General features: G+C 36.3%; 1 protein-coding gene across 1 annotated transcript in view; it reads right to left on the reverse strand.

Annotated features, from left to right (window-relative positions):
• Nucleotides 1-19,585, reverse strand: part of KCND3 (potassium voltage-gated channel subfamily D member 3) — a 422,047-nt gene extending 402,462 nt beyond the window's left edge. Inside the window, 1 exon segment of the mRNA XM_032217390.1 lies at nt 18,480-19,585. Coding sequence (XP_032073281.1) covers nt 18,480-19,585 — 1,106 coding nt within the window.
• Between the last annotated feature and the right edge of the window lie 7,453 nt (nt 19,586-27,038).

Below are 27,038 nucleotides of genomic sequence, written 5' to 3' on the forward strand. Positions count from 1 at the left end.
ATACCCCTTCAGAGTAAAGCTGCAAATAAAATTGTTTTTCTATATCAATCTGGAAAAGTCACATTGCTTTACCTTGTAACACCAATTTATGCCTATTTCCAATTGAGGCATTTTGCTACCTCAGTGCTACTGAGGTGCCCTGTTGAGGTGGATCATGGGTGGTTCTGCCCAAATAGCTGCAATTGTCCCTCCAACAATGATTAGTAGTGGCAGAGTTGACAGTGGTATAGAAAAAAGTCCTCATTTGTTTACCAACTCTTTTCTCAAAAGGGGTCAGCAACAGTCCTGTCTGCCTGCCTGTCTGCCTATCTATTTACTCAATCATCTTTCACAAAATTCTTTTGTGTGTTTTTAAGAACATGGTTCATATATCATGTCAATCTGTAATGTGATCATGTGTTTTTTCCTTATCATGTTGTGTAGATCCAGTTATTGCCATTTGTATTCAGTAAACAATGGTTGAGCTGTTATTGTCTTCAAAATATCTTGGTAAGCAAATGAGTTCTGGGCTAAAAATGTCAATGTAAATGTTCCCCCCACACATATGTGCTAGTCATTCCTGACTCTAGGGGGAGGTGCTCATCTCCGTTTCAAAGCCAAAGAGCCAGTGGTGTCCGAAGATATTTCCGTGGTCATGTGGCTGGCATGACTAAACACCAAAAGCACACAGAACACACTTACCTTCCCACCAAAGGTAGGTTCTATTTTTCTACTTGCATTTTTACATGTTTTCGAACTGCTAGGTTGGAAGAAGCTGGGACAAGTAACTTGAGCTCACCCCATCACATGGCACTAGGGATTCAAACCGCCAAACTGCCAACCTTTCCGTCGACAAGCTCAGTGTCTTAGCCACTAAGCTACGTGTCCCTGTTCTGTGCTACTGCTCTAGCAAAGTAGCAAAGAAACAAATCAGGAAACCATCCTTCTGCTCTTCATCTCTGCCAACTGGATTATCCAATCACTAATGTTTAATGAATGTTTATAGTTATAAAATATCTTTTTGATGAATATCATGCTAATAGCTATTGATTCACCTTTGCCAGATCTTTGATTTACAGCAGTTATAATTATATTAACCAAGGATTTTATACATCCAGCCTGGGTGCAGATGAAGGGAAAAGCTCTATGAAAATCACTGTATGTTTATTACATCATATTTCATTCTAATTCTTTTATTTTTTCAAATTATGATGTGTTTTATAACAGGACACTTCTTTTCATTGTTCAGTTATACTGAAAAGCTATTTGTGAGACAAAATTTACTGTCATTTTATATCCACTATCAATGTTTTATGCTACTTGTTAATATTTTGAAATTGGGAAGATTTGCCTGGATGGAGAAAAACAGTTCTATTATTTTAGATGTGAATTTGGTTTTATTTCCCAGCATAAAACTATAATAACACTATGCAGAAACTGTATAATTTTAGAAATCCTTATACAAAAAGGAATGTTTTGCACATATGAACAACTTGCCTATAACACTTTTCATTATTCTAGAATAATGTATTTTATTGAAAACTTAGATTAGTGTTTTTCAAACTTTGCAAATTCAAGAATTCCCCAGCCAACATTCTCGGAGTTGAAATCTACATTTCTGAAAATTGCCAAGTTTGAAAAAACACTAATCTAAGTTTTCAATGTTTTTTTTTTAATTGTTCAGGAAGCAAAACAGATAAAAGCACCCAGGAAAAAGACATGAGGAGTCCTTACTGCTCTCTGAGACTGGTTGTTTTCTTGCAGACATTTCATTACACTAATGATGTACCATCATCAGTGCAGTGATGATTAACAACAGGTGGTGTTACCTAGTTTGACTAATGATATGCAAGAAAACAACCAAGCTCAGAGACCACCAAGAACCCTTCATTTCAAACCTAAGCATCAGATATTCTCCTTTATTGGAGAAGAAATGGTTTAGCCTTTTCTAGCATGGTGTTAACATATGTCTAAAATGTCAACATTCTAAATCAGTAATTGAATCTGCATGGAAGCCTCCTTCCCATTTAAATAAATGACTTCTTTGAGGTTACAGTTGAATAAGACATGAACTCCCCACTAAATTTTTTTGTTTACATCATGGGGGTTTGCAATATTGCAACTGCTCCCTGGGACATGCAATACAGAACAAGCAAGAGCCAAATCCCAGGGAGTTTTAAAAATATAACACACACACACACACACACACACACACACCTGATCCCTTGAGAACCTCAATTAAGCATCAGGTTACTCATTTGTACTCTAAGAACTCTTTATGAGCTGTATAAACACTTCCATAACACTGGAAATTTGATTCAGTTGATTTGGAATTTAGCCTTCCCAAAACCTACAACACAAAATTTCCCTTACCTCCGTCTACTTATGGTAGCTACTTATTAATAATTTTAGCAATAATTAAGCATTCAAATATTACAGTTATGATATCTTGAAATACACATGAAATTAAAATGCAGCATAAATTAATTACATTGTATAACTATATAAATTATAGATTATAATCATATTATACAGTGAAAGACAGAAATTACTAAGCTATCAAAGAAGGGAAAAGAGTGGCATCAAAAATCCTGCAGAAGAAACAAAAAAAAAAGACGAACAAACTTAAACAAAACTCAAATAGAAGCTTAACAACTAAACAAAACTAAATATATCCATATCAAAAAAAACTAATCAAGTGCTAAATTTAAGGATTAATTACTGCAAATTAATAACTCAAAAGGGTACATATTCATCAGTAAAGCGCATTTTCCACAGTAAGACCTTAATAATATTTATTTCTGAGTAAATGTTAAGATTGAGCAAAACATAAAAAAATAGGAAAGTTTCACATTGTAAAACATGCCTACTGTCTGCTTAAAAAAGGTGGCTTCAACTGAGTGTTTGCTTGATTTTGAGACTACCTTGATCTGTCCTCCAAAAAGTTGAAAGCAAATGAATATGATGGCCCACTTCCTGAGAGGCTGCAACAAATGACGGCAAGCAACATTTTTAGTTTGCTATTGTTGGCTTTTGTGATGGGTCATGCCTTCCATGGTTTCTATTTAATAAAAACATTATTGATATTGCTTCAACCTTCCAAATATATTGACCAATTATTGTTTGTCTATTCTGATATACCTCTTCATTTGAGGAGATAGAGTGAGAATTTACATACTAAGTTCCACATTTGTTCCTTCAGTTGTAGGACAAACTTTCCTCTAGCCATTGATGCTGAACTGAAGAGATTCTCTACTGCATTTAATCATCTTCCTACATATGTACAATCAGAACTGAGATAGATGGAAATGACATTGCCCTTCTTCTCCCTGTCTCTTCCCCTTAACATAGTGCACATAAGCTTTAGAAATATATTTTGAAAGGCTGAATTCTGATAATTTTTATTTACAATGCAGTGTGAGCATGATTTTTACTAAGCAAGAAATGGCTCCCCATAGAAACACATTTCACTTGTAATATCTATAAGCATATTATTTTGGGAAAGGTGGTGTCCTTTTTCTAAAGGCAGGCAATTAGAGGTGTACTGTTGTAGGCTCAAGATATTTTTTTCTACTGTGCCATCAATGTATTTTGGGATTGGGCTCCCTATATTAAATTCATATTTCATGTTGCAAATATTAAACTAGGGTTGGGGTAGGAAAAGTGATGCTGATGAAATTTAAAAGTTGAATTATTACCCAAATACTACCTCAAGAGCTCTGATGGCACAATCGTTAGAATGCAGTACTGCAGGCTACTTCTGCTGACTGCTGGCTGCCTGCAATTTGGCAGTTCATATCTCACCAGGCTCAAGGCTGACCTATCCTTCCATCCTTCCGAGGTTGATAAAATGAGGACCCAGATTGTTGGGGGCAATATGGTGACTCTGTATACCACTTGGAAGCTGTAAAGCACTATAAAGTGGTATATAAGCCTAAATGCTATTTCTATTGCTATCTATCTTTCTATCAACTAGGTTAAAATAGGAAAGCTACACTGACATTATTGTTTTCTTCCTGATGGAAATGAAACTTATTTGAGTTATAAAATAAAATAAGATTGCATAGATAAGCATCCCATTTTAAGAGAAGACATTAGGAAAAGCTATAGCCTACAACTGATTCTGTATTCTGTTCTCTCCTTTCTTTTGTTTATATCAAGTAAGGAAAGCAAATGTTGAAATCAGCTGCATTGCCTTCTGCACAAACACCATTAAATGAAGGAAAGAACATTTGTGTACTTCCCATTGTTTTTTGTGTCATATGCGAACAATAGGATTCCATCCTTTTCAATTATGAGAAAAGAAATCGCATCTCAATTTGCAATGCTAAGGAAAGGTAACACATTTGAAGGTTGAACAGGAATGTGTTTGAAGTTCTACCTCCTGATTTTTGCATATTAGAAAAACAAACCTTTTGAATTTGATGTATGTGGTTCAGAGGCATTAAAATCTAAAGCCCTGGTGCCTTAAGTCATAAACTTTGAATGGGCACAATGTCTCAGAAAACAATCATCACATGCTGGTTGTTAGAGCAATAGCAATAGCAATAGCAATAGCAGTGGACTTATATAGAGGAACATGAGTGGAAAATATATGACTATGAAATAATTATCCTAACTATACTTTAAGTATGTAATATTTCGTGTAATTATTTAATTACATTTTTATCCTTAAACCATCCATAACTTGTTAGATAAGATTTCTGAAGTGCAAATATGGTTCTGCTGTGGAAAAAGGTGCTTCTGTGATTCAGTCTTCCACTAGTCATGCCATTCAAGGCAATCTGATCTTAAATGTTCCTAAGAAAAGAACATGAAGCCATTCTGTTCTCTTTGTGGCTCTCCAAAATGTACATGCAATGGCACACTACCTCTGCATACGGACTCTTCTATAGTGATTAAGTAGGACATGAAATAGGAAACATATACTTACTTTGCCCATTCCTCATTTATTTTCTTAATATGGAACTAATTAATGTTTGATGAATCAGATCTAAATCTGTTCAACCAAAGAACATTACATTCAGATAATTTTATGTGGTGTAAAAGTATACATATGTATGTATGGACTGTATACTCTGTTGATATTGCATTAAAAATCTGCTAGTGTGAATCAATCTAGAGTGAACGTCGTCTCCTTAAACCCTACTGCATCTTTCACAACACTCAACTATCATAAAAGATGAAACAAAACAACTTGCAGTTTCTCAAACTAGCAGATTATGCTGCAATCCTTCCTTTTGGCTCACTTTACAAATAGTTCTTTCTTTTGACAAAAATAATATAAAAATACACTCTGCCTTTTAAACCCTACTTTTGAAAGCAACCAATGTGAAGAAATATCTTGAGAAACTTTTCAAGAAAAGAAACATTCTTAAGTCAAAAACTATCTTCAGTAATAAGGTCAATTTGCTATCTTAGACATACTGAAAAACCAATCTGAACCACAAATAAAATTCAAAATTGAGAATATGCAGTTTTGTTTTGTTCTTAAAAGAGGAAATGTGTTTTAAACTAACACTAATAATTAGCCTTTCACTAATTTTATTAAATCAAAATTTTGAAAATACTGTTCTTCATATTTAACAATAGCACTTATATACTGCTTCCCAGTGCTTTACAGCCCTCTTTAAGAGGTTTATCAAGTTAGAATCTTGCCCCCAACAATCTGTGTCCTCATTTTACTGACTTCAGAAGGGTGGAAGGCTGAGTATACCTTGAGCCGGTGAATTTACTTTTATTCTAAACAAAACTATTTTGTAATACACTACTATATGACATCTTTTGCTGATTAAAACTTTGTTTAAACACATTTTGAGAAATAAACAGTGAATTTTTAAGATATCAGAATTCTGTTTTTTTTAAAAATCATCTAATGGATAACATAACAAGAAGGAATCACCACATTTCTAATTTTTATAATCAGTTTGTAAGAAAATAAACAACTTTAGCTGGGATACAAAGATATGCCTAGATATAGACCTCACTAAACTCACTACAAAGAATGTCCGCAAGTTGATTCATACAAATGCTAGTGCCCTTATTTATTTATTTTTTAAAAGAAGCAATAGATAGATAGATAGATAGATAGATAGATAGATAGATAGATAGATAGATGATGATAGATAGATAGATAGATAGATAGATAGATAGATAGATAGATAGATAGATAGATAGATAGATAGATAGATAGATAGATAGAGCAGTGTTTCTCAACCTTTTCTTCATCATGGATCCTGTGATGAACCATGGCCATATACCAAGATGTAACTCAAGATTTAAAGCAAGACACTGCATCAAGCCTTTGGGAACATTGCGTGACATTATGGCCCTTTCAGGAATCCATGGACCACAGGTTGAGAATTGGTAGGTAGTAATGACCACAGCATGCATTTCCATCTACTTGAGTTTCACTATTTTATTTTGTTTGTGGTGCCCTCAAGTCATTATTGACTCCTGTCATCTGTCTACACAGTCCGTGCAGTTTTCTTGGTAAGATTTTGGAAGTGGCTCACTATTGCCTTTTTCCTATGGTTGAGACAGAATGACTGGCCTAACATAACCCAGTAGCTTTACAAGGAAGGTCTAAAACTCATGGTCTTCTGGTTTCTAGATTGGTGTCTTAATCATTGTACTAAACTGACTCTAACTTTGGTTGACCTCCTAACAAAAAGCACTGGTTATTGTTTGGTTAGATGATCATCACCAAATATTAGGGTAAAAGCTAGATTACATCCTAGATGAAGGCAATGGTAAACAGCTTCCATAATGCTACCAATGGACAAAAGTCTTTACTACTTTGTTCCAGTGGTGGGTTCCTACCAGTTCAGACTGGTAGTGGTCAGGTGGTCTGGGTCACTGGAACCGGCAGTAACCCAGGCCTGTCACATCCCCAAACTAGTTTTCCAGGTGGTGCCATAGGCACCGCCATCTTGTCTTTTGCTTCTGGGCATGCACAGAGCAATTTTTATTGCTCTGTGCATGCACGTATGGTGCATCCACGAGCGAACCGGCGGTGGAGACTGCTGGAATCCATCCCTGCCTTGTTCCCACCTGTAAATACAACAAAACCAAATAGTAATCCTTCAATATAGGTACACTAACAGAAACCAGAAGCTATGATGACAGTGTAAGAACACTTCTTTATTTAAGTTGAATAATTATAGCTGGCAAAAGTTTCTAAGGTATACTAGAGTTCATACAAGCTGCAAAGGAACCACTCATGTGTTTTAAATCACACTGATTACATTTATAGTAACATTTTGGTTTAATGTGATATGTATATGTTTGTCTTTGCCTGGCAAGTGGCTTTGTGCAAATAAGACAGCCAAAAATGCCTATGATATCAAAAATGACATAGCAGAAAAGATTTTAGCAATTCTAATTTTTTGCATCACTGCATGACAAGTTGCTCTTGTCCTTACTCCCATTTTAAAAGTGGTTGCCTTCCAGAAATTACCCTTTCCCCAAAGATTGATTCCCATACTCCGCTGTGGACTCCCTGGATAATATTGAACAAATCCTTCTGGGTTAAAACAAATATATATAAATATACTGAGCGTATATTAAAAACCTCTAATTTTAGCCAGAGGAAACATACACACACAAACAAAATATTTAATTATGTTTCCCAGAAGGATGGTGGAAGCTGCCAGCCTCCAGAAGAGACTATCTCTGCTAGAAGCGGGCAGCTGATTTGAAATTAATTCTGAAGAAGCGTTTCAGTAATTCAGATTGATTAAGGATGCACCCAAGAATAACACTTTCATTACAAAACCTCCTGAGTAAAATTTAAATGATGCTAAATTAAAAACAGTCTCTGTTAAATCAGAAACTTATGAACACAACAGAACTAGGAAAGATGTAGAACCAGTATAATTTTATTTGTTTTTCTTACAAAGATTCCTGCAGATTCTATTCCTATTCATGCCTCAGTCTTGTACGATGTGATTGATTCCAGGAGTGTTGCCTTCCTTGGACTTTTTAGAAAAAGGTCATCAGTCATGTGGCATTTTATAATCTTTCCACTGATTTGCAAACCATATGTACAATATACATATGCATAGTATGTTCTATGTTGGGAATCCACAACCATTTGGAGCCATTCAGTATTTTGGAAAATATTGGCTGCTGTGATGTCTTTGAGTAGCCACCAAATATCTTCAGAGCAAAAAGCATTAAAGTGCTAGGCAGTGCAGCCCACCTTCTCCAGTTTCCTATTCTAAGACTGTCTCTGGGAGGGTTTTAACTCATCCCTAGATTAAAAAATGCATGAAGAATTTATTTTTTAGTCCTTATAATAAGGACTTTCCCCCTTATTATAATGGGAGAAAAATATTATATTATATAAAAATATAATATATATTCTACTCTATACTCTACTAGGCAGAATAGAAAGAGCTTGACAGAGTTTCTGATTTCTCTGAAGCTCTAATGCTAATCTGAAAGTAGAGGTAGAATTGCCTTGTCAGTTGACTTATTTGCTTCAATGAACTGATGGACTTGGATCTGAGTTCTGGTGAGGGATTCATTTTATTATAGACTGTAGCTCGATTTTTTTTAGTGATCTGTTTTAGATCCATTAATTGTCACTCTGATTATAGACACATAAAGTCAAAGTTTCCCAAATATCTCTAAAAATATACTAAATGTAAAGTGGGTGAAAAACGGCTGAAAATGAAGACTAAAGTCAGCTGACCAGTGCACGCATGCACCCTGGAGTGACAGGGCAACACCTCACATGCCCTAACAAATGGCTCTGCATGCCACCTGTGGCACGAGTGCCATAGGTTCGCCTTCATGGCTATAGATTATTTCAAAATTTCCTAAGTCATTTAGTATTGAAAAATAATTGGTTAATAATATAAAATATATACATATCAAGAAATTAAGGCCCAAACAGGGAAACAACTCTTCAGAATCACTAGAAATTGAGTCCAGAAAAAACTTACTTCCAACTATCCTATTCTCTAGTGTCCAGTAAACTATTCAAATACAGGTGTCCTTTAAGTCTAATTAACCTAAGCCACCATAACAATGAAAGGGATGATGGAAGTTGTAGGTCAGTAACTGGACTACATGCCCCCTCCAGAAGACCATGGTAAATTCACTAAAAATGAAAATGTGACCTTTCATACATAGAATAGCTGCATCTGCGAGTAAGGGCTCTTTAAAGGTAAATGAAATAGATGAAATGTGTATTTGTCTTTGTACCTTAATCGACTCAGGACTCAAAAAATATATATTTTAAATTTGTTTTTAATGTTTACAATCCAAAGTGGAATATTTCTTTTTAAATGGAGGTGTTTCAAAAAAATATAATTCACTTTGGCCTCAGTGCTTCTCAAACTTTGCAACTTTGAGATGGATAGCCTTGGCTGAAGAATTCTGAAGTTGGAAGACCACATATTTTCAAGTTGCCAAGAGTGAGAAACACTGGCCTAACCTATATTCAGATCCTTTCTCAGTCAGGAATTTGTAAGACTTGATAAATCACATCACTAATTGCTGGCTCTTTTTCTCATTTGTCAAATGAGAGGAAGAGCAGTCTACTTCAATGGCATGTCAAGCCCTTTATAAATAAAAAATGTTGCATTTAGGATTCATTAATAATGCATTTAGAAGAAAATTTGCTGTTTGAAACCAATTGTGGCTTTGACTTTTGTTTTTTAAAGACAGATGTGCAGACAAAGATTGCTGCTTTAGTATCATTCCTTTCTCTCTTATATTTTGGCAATGAACTTCATTATAATTTCAAAGCATTTCACAAGATCAACATTTTGTATCTACTCCTCTATTGCTTTCAACTTCTTAAAGGTTAGCACAGATTTTATTTTATTTCAATTATTAAGGGTAGATGCTATTGTCATCAGCATCTTTCATTTTTATACCTTTTTAGTTGGTGGTATTTAACATTAAATTCAGATTTATTTTCAGGTAAACAAGCTTATGACTGCATTGAACACAATTCATGGACCTTTCCCCATATTATTCCTTTAGTTGAAGAACCCTAAAAGAACTCCATTAAGCAAACAAACTAAATTCCTTACTATTTGTGTGTATGATATGAATGATGAATGTGCCCACTTTTAATTTAAATTAATTAATTTTATATTATTATGTTGTAACTCTGTATTTTTAAACTGACTATTGTGGGGATTGCATGAGTGAGTGATTGTGGTATGTATGAGAGGACTGGAAGTGCAACCTGATGCCTCCTCCACTGATTGCTGAAGCAGAAGTGGTAGGGGGCCCAGGCCTACCTCTCGTCCTAGAATGAATGATATGAATGGCCTGCTGGGGAGAATGGAGGCTACGGAAGGGGAAGTGGGGTCTACGGGTGCGGGGATGGATTGGCGCATTCCGGTCATTGTTGGGAGAGGCAGGTTTGACGGGAGCTATAGGGCTAGCCATTACCGTGGAAGGAGGGTTCGCTACGTCACAGAGATCCCTCCTTCCGGCCCTATTAGCTCCACTCCATGACCAGATGGTGAGAGTTGTTAGGGCCCTGGTCTCAAGCTGCTGTTGCTAAATGCCAGGTCTGTGATTATTATCTTAGGTCTTGTCCGGGACCTAATATTAGACAAGGGGGCAGACCTGGCATGTATTACTGAGACCTGGCTGGGCCATGAGGGAGGAATCCCCCTCACTGAAATGTGCCCAGAAGGGTTTCAGATGCTCCATCAGCCGCGACACCAGAAAGGGGTGGGGGAATGGCAATCATCATCCGAGAGTCCCTAGTTCCTCGTAGGATCCCTGCTCCGGAGCTTGTCGGGTGTGAGTCCCTTCTGGTGAAGTTGGACTTGGGGGTCAAATGTGTTTGTTGCTAACGTACCTACCTCCAAACAGTGTTGCAACAGCCCTGCCTGTACTCCTCGAGTCAGTAGCTTAGCTGGCGGTTGAGTTCCCGAGGCTTGTAGTGATGGGTGATTTCAACCTGCCATCGCTCGGTGAACACTCTGATGGAGCACAGTAGTTCATGGCTTCCATGACAGCCATGGACTTGACCCAGGTAATTCAGGGTCCGACTCATTCAGTGGGGCACACGCTCGACCTCGTATTTCTCTCGGAGCAGTGGAGACGTGATCTAGATTTGAAGGGCATTAAGATCTTGCCCTTGTCATGGTCAGATCACTCCCTACTGAGGCTCGACTTTCGGAAACCAATCCCCCACTGTAGGGAGGGGGAACCGATTAAGTGGTTCCGCCCCAGGCGCCTGATGGACCCTATCAGATTTCAGACGGCACTTGGGGAGATACCTGACTCTCTGGCCCACAGTCCAGCAGAGTCCTTGGTCGCAGCTTGGAATATAGTGGTGGCAGAGGCTCTAAACCGGATTGCGCCTTTACGGCCTCTTCGCGGCAGTGGATCCAGGTGGTCTCCTTGGGTTACCGAGGAACTCCAGGAGATGAAGCACCAAAAGAGATGCCTAGAGCGACGCTGGAGGGCTAGTAACTCCGAATCCGACCGAACACAATTAAGAGCCTTTATTAGGACTTATATAGTGGTGATATGGGCGGCAAAATGTGCACATTTTTCCGCTCTTATTGCATCCGCAGAATCTCGCCCAGCCGCCCTGTTTAGGATAGCCCACTCCCTCTTGAAAGGGATGGATGCGGACAAACCCTTGCAGAGTAGAGCTGAGGAATTTGTTCAGTTTCTGATGGATAAAATTGCTTGGATCCGGCGGACCTGGACTCCACTTGGATGGTATCAGCCGAGGCATCGGGGAAGGTCCTGATTGGATTTTATGGAGTGAGTTTCAACTTGTCGCTTCTGAGGAAGTGGACAAGGCCATGGGAGCGGTGAGTGCCTTCACCTGTTTACTAGACCCGTGTCCCTCCTGGCTGGTCTCGACCAGCAGGGAGGTGACACGTGGCTGGCTCCAGAGGATTGTTAACACCTCTCTTCTGGAGGGATCCTTTCCGCAGCCTCTAAAGGATGCGGTGGTGAGACTCCTCCTTAAGAAACCATCCCTGGACCCAGCCATTTTAAACAACTATCATCCAGTCTCCAACCTCCCATTCGTAGGGAAAGTTGTTGAGAAGGTGGTGGCCTTTCAACTCCAGCGGACCTTGGATGAAGCAGATTATCTGGATCCCTTTCAGTCGGGTTTCAGGCCTGGTCACGGCATGAAAACTGCTGTAGTCGCGCTGATTGATGATCTCTGGCAGGCCAGGGATAGAGGTCATACCTCTATCCTGGTGCTCCTTGACCTCTCAGCGGCCTTTGATACCATCGACCATGGTATCCTTCTGAGATGGTTACGGGAGCTTATGGGAGTGGGAGGCACCGTCCTAAGGTGGTACCTCTTGGACAGGTCGCAGTCGGTGTTGGTTGGAGGACAGAGGTTGACCCCTAGGCCCCTCAAATATAGAGTGCTGCAGGGTTCGGTCCTGTCCCATCTCCTATTTAACATCTACATGAAGCTGCTGGGTGAGATCATATGCTGGCACGGGATCAAATATCATCAATATGCGGACAATACCCAATTGTATCTGTCCACCCTGTGCCAGCTCAGCGAAGCAGTGGAAGTGATGTGCCAGTGCCTGGAGGCTGTCAGGGTCTGGATGGGAGCGAACAAGCTTGCACTCAATCCAGACAAAACCGAGTGCCTATTGATGTTGCCTCCCAAGGTTAGTCCAGATATTCCACCTCTTACCCTGGCGGGTGAAATTATACATCCCTCAGAGAGGGCCCACAATTTGGGTGTTCTCCTGGACCCACAGCTGTCGGCTGTGACCAGGGGGGCTTTTGCCCAGGTTCGCCTGGTGTACCAGTTGCGGCCCTACCTGGACCGGGAGGCACTTCGAATAGTCACTCATGCCCTCATCACCTCAAGACTGGATTACTGTAATGGGGTCTACATGGGGCTGCCCCTGAAGAGTGTTCGAAGACTACAGTTGGTCCAGAATGCAGCCGCGCGAGCGATATGGGGTGTATCTAGATACACCCATGTTACACCGATCCTCCGTGAGTTGCACTGGCTCCCCATTGGTCTCCGGACTCGCTTCAAGGTGCTAGTCGTTACTTTTAAAGCCCTACATGGTTTAGGACCTGGCTACCTGAGAGACCGCCTCCTGCCACTCACCTCCCAATGACCAACAAGATCGCACAGGCTGGGCCTCCTCTGGGTGCCGTCAACCGGACAATGCCGGGGGAGGGCCTTCTCTGTTGCTGCGCCGGCCCTGTGGGAATGATTTACCCGCAGAGATCCGGATCCTTACCACTCTCCCGGCCTTCCGTAAAGCCGTTAAGACCTGGTTGTTCCGGCAGGCCTGGGGCTGTTAATGGATATCCAGCCTCCACTTAGATGTAATGGATTATGTGAATTTTTAATATTGTATTTTTCTATTTTTAAATTTAAACTGTTTCTGTCTTGCTGTGAACCGCCCAGAGTCCCGATGGGAGTGGGCAGCATACAAATTTTAATAAACCTTAAACCTTAAACCTTATTTGCGTTTTGAAAAAAAAAAGGTCAAGGATTAGGTATTAAAGCATGTGCAAATATCCAATTACTGTTTTGGCTTGCTTCTATTTTAGCAAACTTTTATTTTTCTGTCTCAGTGAACTTAATGTAGGAAAAGTTCACCTACATATCCCCAATTATTTATAAATCAATCTGGTTTACTAAGAAGAACAAGGGCAATGATTCAATTACTCACAATGAATTCTTTGATGCATAAAATAAACCAACCCTCTATTATTCTTATTTTAAAGCACACACAAATTTGGCTGGTTCAAAATCATTTCAAAAATGCTAATTGGGCAGTAAAGTGCAACTGAGCCAAAAATTTTGAACTGTTTATAAAAGTCAAGGAATTATTCAGATGCAAAGTACCATAACACTAACTGAGCAAGGTACAAACTGATTCTTCAATCCACAAGAGAATAGGGCTGGATGATTTGGCAATGTACCACAGAAAGAGAATTGCAAATATAATCTACTTACAAATAGACTCTTGCCAAAATGGCATCAGAAGTTCATTGTGTAAGTTTGCCTCGGAAGAAAGAGACTGCTGAATAACTTGGAAAGCAGCATTTAGCCTATTCTCTAGGAACAGTGCAACTTGAAGTTTTGTATGAGGGAAAAAACTTCATTACAAAGTTTATAGTAATTTTATAAATTTGTTTATAACCATTATAAGTAATGAAATAAAATTAAAAATAGCAAAAACTAGAAAAGGAAAAAAAAAACAAGGACATCCAGCAAGAGGCTCCAGCTGCCATAGTCCAAGAAAGCCTTCCGGAATGTCATCAGGGTGGAAGTCATCCAGATCTCATGGGGAAACTCATGCCAGAGGGGAGACACCATGACATAAAGTTGCATTTCCTAGCTCCTAGTAGGTAACATTGTTTGATCAAAGGAATCTGGACCTTACTAACCCTGGCCAATTTGCACTGGTGGGTAGACATCATGGGAAATCATAAAGATATGCTGTGAAAACTATATATGATTTTTTATGCATTCGATGTAATGTTAAACAGGATCACTTTCTAACAGGTTGTATGAATACATTTATACATGAAACTTTACTGCAAGCTGAATCACAGTTTGAAATTGAAGTTGTTTAGCAGCTATGTTTTCAATTTTATTTCATACAAGGAATGTGTGGAAATGTGTCCTACTGTCCATTTTTAAGAGCTACAGTACCAACTCATACTCTGCATTTATTGTGGCAAACAGGACCTAGAGAATGAAATGGAAACAAAGTCATGATTCTTTCCCCAATTCTATTTCTATAAATTAGTTAGGAGCAGAAGAGGATGCAGAGATGTTTCTGAAAAATCTAATTCTTAAAAAAAAAACCTGTATATCTTAATACCTTTGTTATATTATGCATGATTTGGCCTGCTATTTAATTTACAGTACTCTTTTATTCAGATGTTCTAATATGAGTATGCTGGTGGTTGAAGACTTTTTGTTTGATTCTTTGCTTTGTTTTACTGGTGAAGTAAAATCCTGAATATACAAAATTTGAAATAAACTTTGGACTGTAATATTAGTTGTAGCTGATTTGAGAAAATGCTCCATTCAGATGCTAGTGAGATTCAAATATTCCAAATCTGAAGGACGATGAAAATTATGAATCAAAGTCCATTACATTTTTAATTAAGGCAGAGGATTATTACAATGATTTTAACAAATTGATTTCAATTTTTGAAGATTGTGTATAGATTTTAAGTTTTGAAAGTCCAAATGCACTGATGTTACTTTAGAGGCAAAGACAAATGTTTCCATTCTATCTTCGAAATAAATCCAAAATAGAAAATGCCATACTAGTTCCTTCAGAAGTTCAGAAATGCCATAGCAACCATCATGGTATAGAATTGCCCTTTACAAATCTTACAAAACAACATGGTACTTTCTCAAAAACCAACAGGAACACACAACTTTAACAGCTTCAAGGAGAAAGGGCAAGTAATGACATATTAACAGAAAAGGTGTAATGGAAAGTGAAAAAAGTAAAGAAGTTTGCCCTCCATGTATTATTATCTGGTGTTTTGACCTTATCGTAAAAAGAGACCTTTATGCTACAAAAAGGTCTTTAAGACATCTCAGAAATGCAGACTGTACAGCTGATGCTTCAGCAAATTTTTCCATTTAAAAATCACTCCAGACAAATAACACAAGTAGGTACATTGCATTAATCTCTGTTGGAAGACAGTAGATTGCAAAAAGCTTAAAATGATCAGCCTTAAATGTTAAATATCCTATTTTAGTGTCTGCCATTTTTTAGCCTGCTCAGTGAGCTTAACACCATTGCTATAATTTATATGATTAACCTTGTCGAAGAACACTTTAGAGTGCTCAAGAAGACTCACTCTGGACTATCATTATGTGCAAAAAGAAAAGGTGTTTTATGTCTGAAAGTATTTCAGTTAGCTAAACACAGAATTAATGGTACTGTGGAATCATTCCCTGTATATTTGGACAAGTTAGATACATTTCATTTCCTGTCCAGTTTCCCATTGAAAAAGGGAAACAATAGAAATCTCAGTAGAAGATAATAGATGTAACTCAGGATTGAACTGTGGTGCTCTCTGAACTTGGTTATTGTTTCATTAAAAATATGTGCAGGCAAATTTCATTTAAAAAAATCTAAGAAGGGAACAAAAAGACCAGAACACATTCTTTACAGTTGTCAATACCCAGATAAACAAGGATTGACATCTGACAAACAAGCAGAAAACAATAGTGTGACCAAGGAGAAAATGATACCCCATCAACACTGGCAGGGCAAGTTACTCTATATAAACAGAGAGCAACTCAAGCACTCAGTAGCACTGATGAGTTACTTAGTTGGGTAATGAAATGTCAACGAAGCTCAAAGAGCACTAAGGTTTCCAACAATAAAAAGTTTTTTCCATGTTTGTCAACAACCTTAAATCTTATTTTAAGTATGGTACCATGAATAGTAGCTATTTAGCCTGGCATCATTTTCAGATTAAATTTTACATTCTATGAAGCTTAAATGAGATACATAGAGTTTTCAAATGTACAGCTTCGTATAAAACATATGGTGCCATATAATGTTTATCACAGATGGCCCACATGCTTTCCTCATCTTTGAATTTGTAAGAACTTTCAGTTGCCATGTGTAAAATGTATATATTTGCATAATATTATTAACTTTTACAATCATTTAACAACATTCTAAAAGACAACAACATTGTCCTTTAAAATACTGTATTTTTTCTATTGAAAGTAACGTTTGAAATTTTATGCAATTTTGAATTTTACATCTGTTTTTGTTGGCCTCTTGCAAATAATTGAAATTAATAATTTTTAACATATTCTTGCACAATAAGTCAAAATGCAATGAAAATAAATTCTAACACATATTTTAAGTTCAAGGTGCCCAAAATGATTACTTTTATATAGCAAGCTTTTGAATCATTTTTTTAAACAAAACAAAATAAGGAGCTGGTCATTTATTTGAGTGAAGTGCCAAATATTCAGTTTTCACATTTCTGTATTTTCCAAATATTTTCATTCCTCTAAAGTATAATTGGTTGCCCTTTTAGGAGATAAATTATATTTAATCATTTCAGCCTATAAAGTTCAAGTTTCTTTGCACACAGTGAATACCCTTAATACAAGAATAATGTTATGCAGTGTTTGATGATCAAACATTGGAAAAGCAATGGTTGAAGTATGGTTAAAAATGAGAAGCCATACAATCTTACAAACAAATAGAAACTTTATTTATTTATTTTTTGTATCTTTTTTTTGCTGATATACAAACCCTGATATTATATGCAGAGGTTAAATAACTGGGGGGAAAGCAGCTAAAGGTGATTTTTTTCCACTTAAAAAAGTATATAACTACCATCAACATTCCTTCTTAAAGTTAAAGCAAAAATTGAAATTTCAAATGGTGCCTATGAAATACAAAAATAGTGGAAATATCCCATGGGTTGTGTGCCCCTCCTTTGTAATACATATTGCAAATGTTTACACCAGTCCAAAACATTCGGGTATATGGGGATGTGATTTCACCATCAGGCTTGGTGAATTTAACATTTTGTAATTCCTGTACTATGGATATCATACTACTATCACCCCAAGTCTTTTTTCTTGGCACACACTCATTTAACCATGTACATTAATTTCCAGTTTAGTCTGTTCTTAATTTGCAATATCTGTTTGGATTTATTCCAAAGCTGAGGAACAATTAAGGATGAAAGAACCATTAGGGTTATCCTTCTTAAATATCCACTGACACCACTAACAGGTAAGGGTAATTGTTTACAATTTGTCTTTTCATATTCCTCCCTATCTGAGTTTTTGCATTTTATTTCTTAACTCAGTACCTTGTGCTGATCAGAAAACAAATTGAGTGAAGAAATTCTAAAAGCATGAGAATGCCCTTTGTTTGAAATGTGGAAGAATCAAATAACAATACAAGAGTAAATAGTGTCAGCGCTCTTTGAAGCTGACATTTTTGAGAGCGGCTCAAGCACGTTAAAATGAAATATTTTATTTTGAAGAATGCAAATGTACACTTTGATTTGCTTTCTAAACATTTAGTTTGTGCCCGCTTTCTTTTCCAGTTGAATTAGACCATAATCTTTTGAGTCCAGTTTTAATTAATCACCATCTCACCTTTTGTCAAAAGCAGTGTAAAAAGGATTTCAATAATCCCATACTAGAAAAGTATTATTTAAACCAAAAGAAACTATTTTTACATGCTGCTCATATACAAAATGAGAACAGGAAGAAACTCCAAAGATTCCAAATTAATTAACTAACAACTGATTTTCCAAAACAGTTTGGCCTATCCTCTCATGCTATAAACTAACTATGTCCTTTTCTAACTGCAAATATGAAATGGTAATTTGTTGTAACTAATGTACACAGTAGAACAATCAAAAGGAAAAAATATCTTTGATTTATGATCTAGGAGAGGTAGAAGATCAGCAACCACAGAAAATTCTGAAACTCCACGAATCAGTAACCTTTTTCTTTGCTCAAGAAAGAAAAATATAGTACTTACCCAAGAGTTGTCATGGTGACAATAGTATACCAAAATGATGCTGGAATGCTAGTGAACTTGCTAGCTGAAGATCCTTTCTCTGCATAAAACATCACAGTAGCAAAGATAATAATTGCCATCGTGAGTGAAAAGAGAAGAAAACCAAGCTCAGAGGCACAGCTCTTCAGTGTGTACCCCAAGATTCGCAAGCCTTGGGAATGACGGGAGAACTTGAAAATCCTGAATACCCTGAAAACCCTCAGAGTCACAAAAGCTCCACTGACATCCTCATTGCCGGTCATCACCAAACCTATGTAGTAGGGCATGATGGCCACCACATCGATGATACTCATCACACTCCTGATGAACCGGTACCGGCTGGGAGCTGCAAAAAGTCTCATCAGGTATTCAACTGTAAAAATCATAACACAAGCTGTGTCCAAGCAGAAAAAAGCCATTTCATACCTATCCCCACATGGCTGTTCTTTGTTGCCGGATATGGAGCCACATGGTACGGTCTCCACCACATTGGTGATCACAGAAACAGCAATAAAGAAGCCTGTGACATAATAAAAGACTAAGGCTAAAGTGCTAGTATGAGGGTTCTCAAAGGCTCGCCACATGGTCTCCCGGAAGCTCAGGGCTGGCATGGAGTCTTGCTTATTCTCAGAATCAGCATCATCCATCAATCGCTCAGCATTTTCCCGCTTTCTATCCTTGTACTCTTCATAACAGCAGTCCCCAATGATATCAGGCAGGATCCCATAAAAAGCAAGCTCCTCGTCATAAGCGGAGATACACTCATACCTTGGATAATGTAGTTTACCAGTTCTATAAAAGTTTAAGATACACCTAAAGACATCAGGATCCCGGTCAAAAAAGTATTCCTTGGTGTCTTCATTAAAGAAGAACTCTTTCTCTGTGCTGCCAAGTAGAGTATCAGGGTATCTCTCCAATGTAGTCCTCCATGTCTGGAAACGCCGGCCGCTCACATTGAGAATGATTAGCTCATCTTGGCGCTTATTTTTTTCTGATGGGGCTAGTGGCATGGGACAGTTGGCCACTGGCATCCAACCTATGGCAGCTGCCCTGGCAAAAGGAAGCCATGCTGCTACACCAGCTGCCATGATGGATCTGGTCTCAGGATAGAGGAAAGCAGTTCTTCAAGGCATCCTTGGCTTCAGTTCAAATCCATCTAAAAATACAATTAAAAAAGACAGTGCAAGATAAGTGCCACTTTTTGCCATCTGTGTAATGGTTAAGTGTAATTCTCTCTAGCAACACTTAGTCATGGTGAAGGGGTGGGAGGTAAGAATACAATAGAGCTCCACAGAGTCTTTGAAATACATGGGACAATGTTTTAGTGGTAACAAATGCACTGCAGGACTTCTTAACAACATCTTCACAAGAACTCCTGGAATCTAAATCAAGATACATGAAAATCAACTGCCAGAAGCTTGGTGTTCTGGAAAACTTGTGTACTCCAATGTTAACATACAAAAACATCAAGCATATTAAAATCGTGATTTTGGATTAGTTTGTCTCATGCCTCCATGCTCATCCACCCACAGGGAATATAAAGAAAGGAGGCGGGAGGTTCATATTGTAAGAAATACTGTAGGTAGCTGGATCATGTGGTTTCTCCTTGCTTTCCCTTTCAAATTTAAACCTTGGTAGTTCAATTATTGTTTAAAAATACACGTGATAATCAGCATAAGAAAGTTATATCATTATTATAGGCAAAATTTTTGAATAGCAGATTATTCTTCATTAAACTCAATTTAAAATGGCACCAACATGTTAATTTAGATTTGCTTCTTCATAAACAAGCTTAAAATAGCTTTCCCCAAGAGTAAAGGCTGGGCCCTAATTGAAAAAACACTGATATTAAGCTAGACATTCCACAATGTGTGTGGACTCATTCTTACTAGAATGCACACATATGTAAATCTAGAAATAGGTTGGAGATATCATTTTGTATGTTTTTGTTTGGTTTGGTTTGGTTCAAATCCACCATAAAGGGTTAAGCATAAATGAAGTAAGAGTAATTATAACAGCTTAGCAATTATCCAGCACATTGTTAAACAATTAGGTGAACACCATTGCACAGATTCCTGATTAGGCAATTGACTTTTGTTGACCATCAAATGGTTTTGAACAGTATTTGAACAATATTTTTAGCAGAGTGCTAAACTATTATAACAGACCCGAGTATCAAACTAATTTCCCAAGAGCTTCAGAATCTCCAGCATTTCTGTAAATAGACTGTCTGAAAAGGGCACCTGTACCCATAAACTCACACGTCTTATTTGTAGGTTTCATTTCAAAATACAGGGTTGTATTTAGTTTTCAGAATATACACATGCAGGTAGCTACACAAATGCCAGGTTATGTCCAAAACCCCAATTCTAGAGAACCAATGGATAAAAAATATTTTAAAATATTCCCTTTATTGAGAAGCTCACTAAGAAAATGCATAGTCTATACCCAATATATGTATAAGAATATGTCTACATCCAATTACAGAATCTTAATTGTGCTAAAATGTGAAGTGAAATCATCTTTTAAAACTGCAGACATACTCTTTATGTAGTTCACCTTTCATTTCCTTTGCATTTTCATTCAAATATACATAGTCTGTTGCTTTATTTTATGTATTTGGATGTCCATTTTATGGTCTGTAAAATGATTTGCAATCAATAAGATAATCTAATTATTTAAAGACATGAAAACATAGCAATATACATGCAAGTTTTGACAGAACCATTGTACTAAAGCGGGTGGGGTGAACAGAACTCGGAACTCTGATTGCTCTTGAGTTGTATGTTCTTAGAAATCTAAATGATATAGAAATAAATAATACAAACTTTATAACATGAATAGTTTTGTGCAAGGCAACAACATTGACAGTTTTAGCAAAATGGCAGAGCCTCTAGCAAATAGCAAGTCACAAGAATGCTGTTAAATTGATGACTAACCTCTGACCAGTTGCATGGCCAATTTTAATAGCATAATTCACAAATTGGATGGAAATATAAAGCTAAAGAGGTGAAGCCATATATTGAAGGGAAGGTTTGAATCTTAATTTTTAACCAGCAGGATTGCTTTTCTTTAGCGGTTTGAATGAAATGTTCCCAGTTATCCCCAAAAATGATATATTTCTGCAGTGCTTTCCATCCTCCTCAACACCTGGTTACCTGCCTATCAATTATATAATTGACATTTCAAAGCTATCAACAGTTTTCAAAAGCTTCTTTACACATCTCCTATCTACTATAATGATAGGTGTTTTGTTACATTATATGTAACATTCAATGTTCCATGCTCAGGTAATCCTGTTTGGATTATTATAAGGTATTGCAAATGGGGCTATTTCTGAAAATACTGCAGCAGTTTCACTAAGTATATAATACCTCTGTAAGATCACTTATGTAGAAATCAGAGCAATATTTCAATAGCTCCACTGGCCTTCAGTTCAATTACAGATCTGATTTGAAATGTGGGTTTCTTACTTTTAAAACCTTTCTGGATTTCAGATCTTAGTATCAAAAGACCTTTCTCATCCTACATGTTCCCAACCAACCTTGATGTTACTAGAACAGTTGCTTTTTTCCATGTATTGTGTATTTTTATAAAAGTCACCACTCACTTATGGAATATTCTCCTCAGAGAGCATACGGTAATAGCTTTATGGCATGAGACTTTTATTGCTACATTTTCACAGCACATTCCTGAAGTTTTTTTTTTTTTAAAAAAAAATAGTATTTTAGTTCTAGGTATATTTTTTACCCCTGCCTGCTTTTCAAATTGCTGCAATGTTTGGGAGTCTCTGTTCCCTAATATAAAATGGGCTTGTGAATTTGCTGTAGTGTTTCAGTGGCTATATTCTAGAGATGCAAACATATTCAATTTGAAGATTTGCCTGAAATTTAATGCAGAGCATTAAATCAGTTGTAATGTTATTGAATCAACAATTCAGTGGAGTTTGGGACACTTTTTTATATTTTATGTACTTTAAAAAAAAAAAACATATTGAATCTACTTGTTATAGAAGCTGCGGTGGCACAGAGGTTAGAGTGCAGTACTGCAGGCTACTTCTGGTGACTGCCGACTGCCTGCAGTTTGGCAGTTTGAATCCCACTAGGCTCAAGGTTTTCTCAGCCTTCCATCCTTCTAAGGTTGGTAAAATGTGGGCCCCGATTGTTGCAGGCAATATGCTGACTCTGTAAACCACTTAGAGAGGGCTGCAAAGCACTCTGAAGTGGTATATAAATCTAAGTGCTATTGCTAAATGCTAAGTTGACTATCCAAACTGAATTTCCCAAATTAAGTTAACAATTTAATTAGAGTATACCTAATTAGCATATGTTTATTATATTCAACATTTTGTTTACTCCCCTGACATTTCAAAACATTTTGACTATTTGTTTTCATAATAATAAATAGTCCCTCTTTCCCTATGCATGTAAATGGTCCATTATTTGGTCCATCAGAATCTCACTCTCCATTTAGATTATTTAACTGGTATCATTTTACTGTCAGATATCTTACATCTATAGAGAGTTCTATAAGTATATTTTGACATTAAAGGAACTGACATCAACATATCTTTGAAAGTTAAATAAGAATTAAAAAATCACTTTGGCTAAATCACTACAATTATATGCCAATTAAACAATTCAATTATATATATATTTGGAAATAAAATCAGCTGAAATGCAGGATGGCAAACTAGTGAAGAAAAGCTAAGCTAAGTCCATGATTTATTTATAATTGATATTATATTTGTGTGTGATCCATCTTACCTAAAGATATTTATTAATAAAGTTAAATTTACTTGTTGTCTAGTTCACCATGGGTATATATTCCATACAAATGCATATGTTTATTTTAATGCAGTAAATATTTTGAAAATTGAAATATTGGAATAGTTTTGAAATCACATTTATTAAAAATAATTTGTGTGCTTCCATACACTCCTAGTAAAAGACATCCCATTTATTTACAAATTAACAAGGAAAATTTAAAAGATAATTCAAGGCCTTCATTCATTATCAGGAACAAAAGCAAAAAAGTGAAAGGTGAAAGATTTAATATCTTAAAAATCAAGGTATTAAAGCAAAAGGTAATATCAATATTTAAACCACTTGTTAGAATTTTAGAATGAATCTCAATTCCATGCCCATATTTATTTGCAAGACCTAGCATTTATAACCATAATTTGGTATTTATTTTAACAATTAAGATAATACAATGACAGCTGATATGTATTCAAATACAAAAAGTCCAGTTTTTAACCACAAGCTATCCAATGCTATCCTTCTTTCAAGAGCAAAAGGAGAAAGACATGCTCTGAAACACTTGTCTTTTACTTTTTACAATGTGTAAGATAAATTCTAAAGTGATAATAACCACACAATTTTGAGGCTTATTTCTTAATAGATAATGTTTGTCTAATTTATTAAAAATGTCCTTACTATGAGATGCAAAGTGAAATATAGCATGTGGGCTTTTAGCTTGTTGCTAGAACATAATCATAGATAGATTTGGAAATGAGAGCTGAACATAAGCAGAGTTTGGAAAATATGTGTCCCAGAAAATTATCGAGTTTTAGAAATATATCTTTACTAAACCAAAAATATCAGCAAGATATGAAAAGTGAAACAAATAATCTATTTCATCCCTAAAAGAAGACACTCCATTGATACAAACTTTAGAAAAAACAAGCTGCACCAACTACCACATCAAAAGTTTAATTCAATCTAATTCCTAAGATAATTTCATCAGTTAAATGAAGTTCCAGTATATTGATCAGTCATGGATGACTAAGGGTAAAAAATAGCAGATAAGAGCAAGTCAAATATTCTTGTAACTTTGCCACTATAATGTTACAGCCTATTTTTTGTTGAGTTTGTGCCTGACAAAACACTGTGCGTTGAAGTAATGCAAGACAGTTTAACCATTTGCACATGATTTGTCTTTACAGGATATTAGGCATCAGTTGACAAGACAAAGAATCAAACACTGAAGTTTTATCTAGAACATGTCTACCATCACTCCACACACTTCTGATGAAAGCACAAATAGGGGAGCAGGTGGCAAGGAAGGTGTATACCAAACAAGCACATACCCAAGCAACTTATTTTGGGGAACTTTCTACTGGAAGAGGCTTGCATGAGAAGAAATAGTACAAAGGCGCACTAAAGGCTTCCCTGACATCACTTGATATAAACATAATCCCAGGAAAGTGCTGGCACAAAACCACTTTGTGGTCTCATCCACAGAGCCGGTCAAATTTACGAAGCAAGGCACACTGTTGAAACACAGTATAAGTGCTAGCCTCATAAGACCAAAGCCACTAGCACAGCAACTGCAATGTCTATGTATGTCTGTTCAACATGCGCAAGAACATTCTGTGCCCAAATTGGCCTGATCAATCATCACACCACATCTAATCTTAACATAATTATTTTTAAAAAATCCACACTGTTGAGGCCTTCATCAGTGATGATGGATGAACAAGAAGATTCTACATCTTTGCTGGCAGAGTCTCCAAGTCAAAAAGGAATGTTGAATATAGTAAAAAAAAACCTGAATGATTGAATGAGCACAATTAATACCGAATGAAACATTTAAATGGCTGAATTTTGAGATTCTGAGGTTGACCTAAACAATGCAGGGTTAGTGGCTGACATCTCATTTCCCAAAACAAACCTGGCACAATTCTATAAACTTATATATTGCATTAAATCTTTCACCAGAAGACAATATTAATGGACTATTAAAACTAATAAAAGAAGCTGAACGTGATCAGTTGCACCATTAAATATGTCATGATTTTATGTTATTAATAAAGGAAAAATCTTAGAAAATATTTCAATTTTCTTAGAAGGTAGTCTCCTGATGTACAAGCTATGCATATTTAAAAGCAATTCAGAAACCAGAGAATACATAACATTACTTTAGCACAATAGATTTTTAGAACCTCTTGGAATGGAATAGAATAATGCTGGATTTGTCTGATAATTATATTTATAAATATAAATATATATTTGAAAAGAAACTGAGTTTTCCCAAAATTTCTGAAAGCACGGAATGCATTTCTCTAAATGTTTGCAATATCTGCATCTGTACTTCATGTTGCTGTCACAAGCACACCAAATATGTCCTTAAGTCAACATTAAGCCATAATTGAATTTGCATAAGTTACTTTTTTTTTTTTTAAAAAAAAAAACTATTTATGTTAAAACAGATTGTAGACGTGGCCTTATGGTGATTCTGAGTAAATTCCACTGATTTAAGTAGCTTTTACTCTGATTCTAAATAAGTATATGTAAAACTGCAAGTCAAAATTCAGTGCTTTTAAATCTTATTGTATTGAACTCAGTAAGTTTACATTGATTGAGTATATTTATTGGATTGCAGTGTTAATTAATAATTGCAGGATTTGCAGGAATATTTAAAGAAATGTACTTATTGACATGCTCCAAAGAACAAGCTATCTTTATTAATATCTTAATATTAATTAAAAATAACATAAAACATAGAGCAGTTCACTTTTTCCAAAGCAATTTTAAAATAAGTTTGAGAGTATGCATATGATTCTGTGAACTGTTTGATTCTGAATTAGTTTAAGTGGTTTCTAAGAGACCAATGTGGAGTATGCCATAGGCTACATCCTACTATAACAGTAGTACATGCAAAATGTAAAGTATGCACAAGGTATTCTAAGGTAAAAGGAAAAACTTTCATCATAGAATGTCATCTGCAAGAGCAAAATCCACACATAAACATAAATATGCTATATTGTAATAATTTAGTCGTGAAAATAAATGAATTGGCTCTAGTCCCACTAGTAAAATAATTTATTCTGAAATAAATGTGCAATGTACATATTTTATATGCTCGCAGTACTTTGTTTTGCCAATGGTTGGCAAGGTTTCATAAGGTTGTTCACCTCACTGCACAATTTAACATAATTTGGCTGTCAATATATTTGAGCTAAATGTCACTCTAGGATAGCAATAGTAAACAAGCAAACAAGCAAATGGTATGTAACTATTTTAGATAGATGTTTTAATAGCAATAGATTGTTGCCAAAAATCCTCCTTCCATAGGAACACATGTAAATATATATAATGCTGACAATGACATACTATTGTGAACCAACTAGAATAAGAACACAGTGCATTCTACGGTTTTTTTCCCCCAGCCATCAAATGCAACAGGAAAGGTGCTATTACAGTTTGGATTAGACTCATATTAACGTCATTTGAGTACTTAAAAGCAACAATAAATAGGCATAGTATATTTTGTATATGTGTCTACAAAGATACAAATAGATGAATTGACAGAAGGATTTTTTTAAAAATCTAGCAGTACATTGATATTTTTGAGTAGAAGAATTTATCTATATCACTTAAACAAAATGTTAGCTAACTGTCACAACAATTTTTTTTCTTTCAGTAACAAGTATCATGCCATCACAAAAAAGCCCCAAGACTAAGCAAAAGCTCTTGGTTTATTTCAAGCTTTCTTCAAAATAATTTGTATTTTTGGGGCATTCCATCCATTCTTAAA

This window comes from Thamnophis elegans, chromosome 5, assembly GCF_009769535.1.
Source record: "Thamnophis elegans isolate rThaEle1 chromosome 5, rThaEle1.pri, whole genome shotgun sequence".
Lineage (NCBI taxonomy): Eukaryota > Metazoa > Chordata > Lepidosauria > Squamata > Colubridae > Thamnophis > Thamnophis elegans.